General features: G+C 44.3%; 1 protein-coding gene across 2 annotated transcripts; it reads left to right on the forward strand.

Annotated features, from left to right (window-relative positions):
- The first annotated feature begins 2,272 nt into the window (after positions 1 to 2,272).
- On the forward strand, positions 2,273 to 9,645 carry LOC108924060 (transmembrane protein 229B-like). 2 transcript variants are annotated; one of them, XM_018735180.2, is made up of 3 exons: positions 2,273 to 3,169; positions 5,258 to 5,347; positions 8,028 to 9,645. In XM_018735180.2, the coding sequence occupies exon 3, from the start codon at positions 8,068 to 8,070 to the stop codon at positions 8,596 to 8,598; it is 531 nt and encodes a 176-aa protein (XP_018590696.2). In that variant the 5' UTR covers positions 2,273 to 3,169; positions 5,258 to 5,347; positions 8,028 to 8,067; the 3' UTR covers positions 8,599 to 9,645. The 2 variants fall into 2 exon arrangements, with proteins under 2 accessions (XP_018590696.2, XP_018590697.2); XM_018735181.2 differs by lacking the exons at positions 2,273 to 3,169; positions 5,258 to 5,347 and adding an exon at positions 6,007 to 6,330.

Genomic DNA, 9,645 nt, shown 5'->3' on the forward strand with positions numbered 1-9,645 from the left:
GAGTCCAATCTGTACACACACAAACACGGTTCCACCACATAAGCAAAGTTACGCAAAGAGGATCTGTGAAGAGCGACGAGGAGAAGGGCAATGCTGGTGAAAACACAAATATAAAGCAAAACATTGATGACTCAGTATTTGCAATTGTTTTTAAAAATGACTTATGGAATATTTGACTGCTGCTTCCGTGAAGACTCTTCTGTGACACTGAATGGTGGAAATACGTTAGAAGCATGGTGAGTGTGACCACACACAGTTTAGTATTAGCATCATTTTACCGCTTTTACTGCTGAGTTTTTCATTGATTTCTATAGGTGTAATGAACAGTTTGCATACAGTGTTGGGAATTAATAATGTTGGAATCGATCTGGTAAAGAGGGGCGACAAACTGTACCATAGCATTCTGTAGTAACACAGCATTAACTGTATTCTCTCTCTTACAGTCTGCACACCTGCTTAAAAAAAAAAAAGTGTGTGAAATGAACTGTAACTTTCAGCGATATGACACTGAACAGGAATGCTAACATCTGTGCCCAGAGGTAGATGTCCACTTCATCTGCTGCTCCCAGTTAAGAGAGCTTTCGTGACCAGAATATTTCCCTCAAGGTACCTTATTTACTTGATGATTCACCCAAGGGTTCATTTGGAAAGAGAAGCCGTTACTGATCAACTATATTTCTTTGGGTTGTGGTGGAAGTTGTGGTGTAATCTAAACACTCCTGCTGTAGTACCCTTGATCAAAGTACTGCATTTACCCTGAATAACTGCAATGAGAATAACCAGCTGTATTAATGGATAAATCATTGTAAAATTTGTTATCTAACATGGTAATATCAGTTTGGACAAACATGTCAACTACATAACACTTAGCAATAAACAACCAGTTTTACTATTTTTTTTCACTGGTGAGAAGAAGAAAATACAGCAGGTAATCGGGGTCTTAATTTTGCACAAAACGTGATATTTGTTAGACAATTACTGTAATCACCAGTAATTTGAAGGGCAAATATAGGTCAGATTAACTTGTGTGAAATAGTCTAATGGATGACTAACCTCTCCCAACAAACCTTGCCTTTTCACATTGTTGCAGCCTTTCCCCTTCTTTAATTTGTACCTCCAGAGTGAGGATATTGTGTGCTTTCAAATTTGGAGACCTTGTCCTACTGAAGTGTGTACTCATTTTGAAACCTGTGGGTTAATATTTCCTAACTTTTAACTAAGGAACTCATCAGACTTGTCTATCCCATCTTTTCCATTAATCTTTTACCACATTCAGCTCTGAAAGACCCCACATCCATAGCATAAATCATTGGACCAAGTATATGAAAGATAAAATTAATTGCACAAATGGGACATTGACCTTTTAAAGCTGTTGCAAACCTGTGCACCTGAAAACAAAGCCTTGTGCCGCACAAAAAAGGGGGTCCTTATGGCACTTTGGAGAAATCATTATCTTCCTCTCTTTTCCTTGGCGCAGCTTTTTAATCATTACATCATACACTAGGATCTGTGCTGTGTTTCATTCATTATCCATTTTCAGGAGACAGTAGTGCTGTTTGCAGTGACCCCGAGCCTGTCTTAAGAAATGCAAGGCATTTGGTTGTACAAACTCTACTTGAGTTGGTAGTCCATCACCAGGACCTCCTGTCTTGTACTAGCATCTCCTATGCTCCTGAAGAGTACATTTTTGATTGTAAGAGGAAGCCACAGTATGCAGAATTACACAAGAACACGGAAAGAACAGGTAAGTGCTGCACAAACAGAGCTGGAGTCACATTTGAGCCCAGAACCTATTAGTGACAATGGCACAATTTCAGTCTTTTTGTGTACAACTTCCTGCCATTGACCTGAGATTGCAGAGGTTTTTTAAAAATAGCACATGCTTTGTGCAGCAGTAGACTTAGAAGGGGACTCTTTAGAAGGGAAGCTTTTTTTTCCAGCTTATCTTTGTAGCACTCGGGTGCCAGTTTGGGACCCGTGTACTAAACAGGCAGCACAAATCTAGATGCTTTGACCAAAGCAACAGGCTGCTTAGAATAAAGTCTGTGTGATGAATCTGGTAGGGGGTGTGGCGGCGCAGTGGGTTGGGCTAGGTCCTGCTCTCCAGTGGGTCTGGGGTTCGAGTCCCGCTTGGGGTGCCTTGCGACAGACTGGCGTCCCGTCCTGGGTGTGTCCCCTCCCCCTCCAGCCTTACGCCCTGGGTTGCCGGGTTAGGCTCCAGTTCACCGCGACCCCGTATGGAACGGGCAGTTCAGAAAGTGTGTATGTGTGATGAATCTGTATGAAGCTCCTGTACTAAGTAGCTAGACTGTCAACACACTGCTCAACCAGCAATCAAAAATGGCTTTTCCGAGCTTTTTATGAGATATTGTGGTTATTTAGTTACATAGTTATACTGTGTCACTGTGTAGGAGCGCACCATAAAAATAAATTGAATTGAATTGAATTATTGCTCTTGAGAAGGTACAGAGCACAAGAGATATCAGCCAAACAGGACAGAGCACAAACAAGAAGGAGTTAATGAGAGGCCACAGCCAGTAAGTAGGAAGTAAGCCAAAGTAAACGGGATATTAATGAAACAGAGCAAGGAAACATCCGCAAACCCCTCACTTCCCCCTTTTTGGTTTTGGTGTCCTGAGATTCAAAGACTCAAACTACAAGTAAACACCGGTGATGAGGTAATGACACTGAAACCAGCACAGCTGCAGTTCATGTCCGTGTTCCCTGCTGTGGCGTCAGCGGTTTTTGCCATGAGACTTGTTTGCGATAGAGATCCTGCAGAACAAGTTTCAAACTGATAGGAATGATCAACATGGGAGCGGTGAGGACATGAAGGGAGTTCAAGACCAGCTGCTGGAAGACCAGCATCGCCGGTGGTGGAGAGTTACTGAGTGCTGTGGAATTGACTGAGCTTCCAGCTGTTGTTTACATGACTGTCATGTTTGCTGTCCCCTTTCCTTCGCTGGTGGTTAAGGCTCCGTCGATTTCCTTCCACTTTCTCCCGCGGTTTGTTTTGATTTTTGTCCTGTGCTCCCTCCACAAAGTACACAGATCTGTGTGAATGAGGACGGAGTACCAGGGGTACAGTGACTGAAAACGGACACCGGAGAGCGAGATCTGCTTGGGTGCAAATAAACAAGGCAAGAAAAACTGGATTATTCAGTCACAGGTAATATCTCAACTGTTTCCTTCTTTGGTGACACTGACAGACCTTTTCTAGAGTCTCATAAGTGCATTATTTATTTATTTTTTTTAACTCTACCAATTTGGGTTGATGAATATGGAATTCGGTATAGGACAAGCATCCATTACACAGGTCAGTGGATTTAACATTGGTAACATTAAATATAGTCTTTAACTTTGCCCATGTGACTCAGTGAATGTAAAGTTTGCACAGCCCGGTGTTGAAAGAGCTTGAGGTTGTGCGTTTTCTCCGCTGCTGTTCTCAGTAATCAGTACAGTCAGTGACTGTTCTTTGCAGCTGTCACTGAGTTTGTTTAACAATTTCTGCCGAGCTCCTTTGTTTTCCTGCGTGTCTATGGCCGCTGGGCTTGTTACAGCTGAGAAAATTAAAGAATGTTACGTTATGGTGCCAGGCTGCTTTCAGAAGGATTGTGATGATGACTTGTTATTGCTCAGGATATGTTTAATGAATCTGCAACAGTAGCCCTGCTGCCTGGTGTACAGTTGAGCTGTTTATGTACACACACACACACAGTCTGAAACCGCTTGTCCCAGGCGGGGTCGCAGAGAACCGGAGCCTAACTCAGTAACACAGGGCGCAAGGCTGGAGGGGGAGGGGACACATCCAGGACGGGATGCCAGTTCGTCACCCCAAGTGGGACTCAAACCCCAGACCCACTGGAGAGCAGGACCTGGTCAAACCTGCTGCCCCACCGCACTCCCTGGCTCCTGTTTATGTAGTACACACATAGTACAGACTTTCAGGCAAGAATCAGTGAAAAAATTTCTCATATTCTAACTGGAAGGACATGTTGACAACATGAGACAGAGGATCTGAATGCTCTTACAGGTGGAATTAAAGTCATTTATGTAAGACTTACAAAAAGGGGAATAGCGCTAAATCAACTTGGCTTTGAAACTTAAGCATCATAACTTATCCTTTGGTCTTGTGCACATTAGCTCTGATAATTGCCATTGCTGTTTATAATATACATTTCTGTGATCTGATATAAGATCTGATATAAGCAGAGTGGCTGGGCGCACCCTTAGGGATAGGGTGAGGAGCTCAGTCACCCGGGAGGAGCTCGGAGTAGAGCCGCTGCTCCTCCGCATCGAGAGGAGCCAGTTGAGGTGGCTCGGGCATCTGTTCCGGATGCCTCCTGGACGCCTCCCTGGGGAGGTGTTCCGGGCTTGTCCCACTGGGAGGAGGCCTCGGGGCAGACCCAGGACACGTTGGAGAGACTATGTCTCCCGGCTGGCCTGGGAACGCCTTGGGGTTCCCCCAGAGGAACTGGAGGAGGTGTGCGGGGAGAGGGAAGTCTGGAGGACTCTGCTCGGACTGCTGCCCCCGCGACCCGGCCCCGGATAAAAGCGGAGGAAGATGGATGGATGGATGGATGGATGGATATAATCTGATATTGTCTTTCTTCACTGTCCAAATGATTTCAAATAAGTCATTTTTCATCAGTAACTCTTCTGTAAAAATTGGGTAATTATTAGTGCAGAGAACACAGTACACTCACCACAAGCTACAGTATAGTCTCTAGCTCATTTGCCTTTGACCTGTGCAGACGTGACCTGACTTCAGATACATACCGTCAGAAGCCTTCAACTGCATGTTCTGAGATCCGTCTTTAGTTTCACAAAAGAAAAAAAAAATCCCTTGCAACTTTACTGGAGGGGTGGCGAAGTGGCGCGGTGGGTAGCGCTGTTCAGGCATTGGTTTCAATCTAGATCTTCCTCTGTAGAGTTTGTACGTTCTTCTTGTGCCTATGTGAGTTTCTTCTGGATGACTGGTTTGCACTCCCACAGTGCAAAGACATGCAGTTCAGGTGAACTGGTGACTCTAAATTGCCCTTAGTGTGTGAATAGTGTGTGTGGCTACCCTGCAGTGGACTGGCATCCCGTCCAGGGTGTACCCGCTCAACCTTGAGCCCAGTGATTCTAGGATAGGCTCCTGACCTCTACGACCCTGGGCAGGATAATCAGTTATTGAAAATGGATGGATGGAACTGTACTGGGGTAGTTAACAATTCAGTGAAACAAGATGTTTTGTTTGTCATTGCATTTCCAGGCTGCAGAAAAGCTTCATCCCAAGGTGGTGACCGTCAATTCTTTGTAACACAGCGTTCAGAGGTGTACAGTGACCGTCTTAACTCCGTAGGTAAGTACATTTTTCCAGAAACTGTACTTTTCACAGTAATTTCTGATAATCATTTTTTGACAGCCAGTACAGCGCTTTTAACTTTTACTTGACAACATTCGTGAAGGAAAATACAGCTTTACATGTCCTGCCTTGTCTTTACTTTTGTATTTTTCCGCATATCATGTTTAAACTTATGAGAATACGGTGCCGGTGCGTGGAGACGTGTTGATTGCTGATCTTCGCAGACTTGGTACTTTTTGTGTGTATTGTTTTGTTTGTGTCGCTATCCCTCCAATCAGTTTTAAGTACTCTGGCAGTCTGTTGTTATTTACTGTTATTTATTGTTGGCATTATTTATCGTTTTCTCCAGTATTATCCAGTTTTTTTTTTGTTCATCATGTCTGTAGAGAAGCACTCAAAAAGAATTTCATGGTACTTGTACCTATGACAATAACCTTGAACTTCCCTTAAAACCAAACAAGTCCCTTTAGCGCCTCCTCGCTGTCAGCTGAAGTACAGTGGACTTTTCTGGCTAATCAGTTTCCAGTCACTTTACCACAGTATCTTTAGCAAATGGAATCGTAGAAGAGTAGTTCTCAGTAACTGCGGGAATCGCTCCCATTTTTTAAATTGAAGTAAATCACGGAAATAAGGGGGGGGGGGGGGGGGGGACGACGACTGTACAAGCCGGTTTAAGCGAAATCCACACATTGACATTAAGCCGCGCACTCCGCAGAAACATTCCGCGAGGACTTCTTTAAAGCTGCACCGTTCAACGCTCTTCCGTTACATTGCGCATGTCTGCGGAACCCGGAAGTGCCGCGCGCGTTCGCTCGCTCGCTCCACCCCCAGCTGTCTTCGTTGCTGTTAAGCGGCACCCAACGCGAGTCCCCTGCACAATGCGGCTGTGCGACGTTCTCCTGCAGCGCTACCGAGTGAGACGCTACTAACGACACAGTTTTCTCTCCACCACAAACTGCCCTTTTCATCTTCGACTCAAGGTAGAGAGCTCTTTTTTGTAGCGTTTCACTTCCCTTTCCAAAGTAGAAGATAAGTGAAGAAAATACAATAAAAAATTTACACGGGAAAAAATGTTGTCATCTTCAAATTCGTAATTCAAACATTCGCAAGATGAGGGTCGAACCCGGCCAGCGAACAACTTGACTATATTCAATATAATATTGTTTGAGTTCTCGCAGTGTCCACAGCTTCTCCACCACCACCAGTTGATGATGGTCACGTGCGTCGTGTCCCACACATCTTCACTTTCCGTGTTAAGAAGTTCCACCTGCACCCGTCTCGGGTGGAAAGGTCGCGGAGAAGGGGAGGTGGATCAAGAAGTTGTTGGCATTCCGAGGTCAAGGATGTGCGCTCCCACCCAACTTCCGCGGTTCAGAAGAGGCAGCTCATCCCCCCCCAACAGCTCACCTGTTCCCACACAAAAGGGTAGTCAGGTCACACTCAAAGTGTATGGATCTCTGTTGGCCTGACCTTCTCGTTAGACAACATCCACACTCTTAACCCACCAGCACATCCCAATGCTGATCTTTAAGGCTTTCACTGAACAACTGTCCACAGTTATTTGTGTTCTGCTGGCTTGCTGCAGGTGACAGGTGGCTCCAGCCTGGTTCTAATGACAGCCACTCACAGGCCTCTTCTGTTTTGTTCCAATGCTTCACTCTGTGCTGCTGTTCACATTTCACATCATCTGAACCGCTTGACCCATAAGGGGTCGCGGGGAGCCGGAGCCCGAACCGGCAACACAGGGCGCAAGGCTGAAGGGGGAGGGGACACACCCAGGATGGGACGCCAGTCCATCGCAAGGCACCCCAAGCGGGACTCGAACCCCAGACCCACTGGAAAGCAGGACAAGGGCCAACCCACGTGCCCCCGTGCTGCTGTCCTAATGTTGTAAAATCATCATCTCAAAAAAAAAGAATCAATTTGTTATAATGGTTAATATTTTTCTGATTCCATGTCTCAGCAAGATTTTATAGTGTTCCTTAGTACTTGCTGTGAAATATTGTACCAAATGTGGGTCTATATGATATGTAGAACAATGACACAAGCTTTACCTGAAAGCTATTTAACAGTACACATCTTTTGTTTCATTCATCTAGTAAGTGTGTGTGTGAGTAAGTCCCAGAGGAAATTCCACATATAAATCTTGTTTCAGATTTCTAAGTTTCTAAATGTTTAAATTCATATAAAAAAAATAACCTTATTGCTGGGATTCCATCTATACTGTCAATAATCATCTTGGGCCATTTGTAGCCATCTTACTTGGTTTAACCTGAGGACACAAGTGCTAAAGCCTGTTCGTCTGCGGTTCCTAATATGGCCAGAATTAGATATTAATATTAGGTGTAAAGCATGCTGACTGTACTGGACATGCTAATTTCCTGCTTTGTATAAATCTGTTATTAGAAAATTTAATACCAGAATTGTGAAATGTTAAAGGATTATATATGAAATATGTGAATATAATTCTAGCGTGAAACAATCTCTCTCCAGGCCTCTTGATGGATTTTGAATCTGCTTTGGTCTTGAATCTGTTGGACAGCTGGACTGACATGACTGTAGCTCTGTTGGACTAGGATCTGTATTGCTTCTACCAGAGATGTCTAATGTCAACCTGTATCTCTTTCTAGCATCTTCTGTCTCAAGTTCTTAATTTTCTTTCTTATCTACACACCAGATTGATCATCTTAAGTGTCTGGCTGGACGTGGCAGTCAGCATGGCTGCCAGGAGGATAGTCCCAGAACCCCTGGCAGCGCTGTCGCGCTGGTACCTGTACGCCATCCATGGCTACTTCTGCGAGGTGATGTTTACTGCAGCTTGGGAGTTTGTAATTCACTGCAACTGGAAGTTCCCCGGTGTGACCAGCGTGTGGGCGCTGTTAATCTACGGCACAAGCATCCTGGTCATTGAGCGTATGTACCTACGGTTGAGTGGGTGCTGCCCCATGCTGCTGCGCTGCCTGATCTACACACTCTGGACCTACCTGTGGGAGTTTGGCACTGGGCTGTTGCTGCGCCAGTTTAACGCCTGTCCCTGGGACTATTCCCAATTCCGTTACAACTTCATGGGCCTCATCACAGCTGAGTATGCCTTGCCCTGGTTCTGCGCTTCCTTCATTGTGGAGCGGCTGATCATCTGCAACACGCTGCGGCTGCGGTTCGACAAAGTAACAGACCCAGCTGCTGTGAGCAGGGCCCCAAATGCACCAGAAGGAAGAAGAGCCAATGGCTATGTCAAGGTAGATTGAAAAGCTGTGGAAACCATCGTTCTACACAATGTCGCACTCACTTCACAGGCTTGGACAGCACGAAGCCATATCCTCAGAGCTGCGGCTATTCAAAACCTGTAAAACTTTTCGAGGGGGAACTCTTTCAACTTATGTGTGATGGTCCAATGTCCATTGACTTCATAATGCTTTGTGTAGAGCAGATGCAACAAAACATGATTGCTGGTACAGTGCCTTTTCCGACTAACTCTGTAGCCATTAATGTCGGCAGTTACATTTATTCCAAGTTTAGCTAAAACAATTTTATAAATGTATTCATATTTCTAATCAATATGCAAGCCTTTAAGGTTTAAAATGTATTCTGTTCAAAAGTGTTGACCCCCACTAAGCAAATCAATATGTCATTAAGCCATATTAATGATAATCAGCATCATTGAGTAGCTCTTAGCGTATGTCTGCTAAACTTAAAATGCTGTTAAATTAACACCTGAATATTTTGCATTACATTTTTAGGAAAGTCAAAATATGAATAAATTACTTTTTCTTTAATTACCACACCAAAACTCAGCTTAGATAAGCTGAAATTAATTTTTTTTGCTAGAACATGTTCTTACATAACAACTGTATGTGAGATTCATTCCCAAGAACAGCTTCTTAAGGATGTGCATGGATTATGAAGTTGACTGTAGCCATTTGTTTGAACGTTTAAGTACTGTATCCTCTATACTTGAATCTTTTTGTCATTGTCATAAATCTTGAGAGGTGAGGTAAAATTACCTTTTAACATGCCACATAATTCTCCCTCTAACCCAATCATACGGTATGAATTCTACGCGAGCTGGTGGACAGTGGTAGCTGAGCAGAGGGTGTGGTTACTGTGATAGACAGCCTTTCCCAGTACCTGCCCCTCTCAGTCCTTAGAATAATGAAGGCCAGCTGCTGCAAATGGAATGAAATGATGAAAGACTTTAAAGCAGCTGCCCTGAAGGCTTCAAGAGAGGAGTGTTTGGGTGGGGTTCTCTTGTCTTGATTTTGACCTGTGTTTGTAAATAAAGCTGTTTTGTTGTA

The sequence above is a fragment of the Scleropages formosus genome, chromosome 1, assembly GCF_900964775.1.
Source record: "Scleropages formosus chromosome 1, fSclFor1.1, whole genome shotgun sequence".
NCBI lineage: Eukaryota > Metazoa > Chordata > Actinopteri > Osteoglossiformes > Osteoglossidae > Scleropages > Scleropages formosus.

Coding starts and splice junctions, on each gene's coding strand:
- LOC108924060 (XM_018735180.2), top strand. CDS start 8,068: ATGGCTGCCAGGAGGATAGTCCCAGAACCCCTGGCAGCGCTGTCGCGC.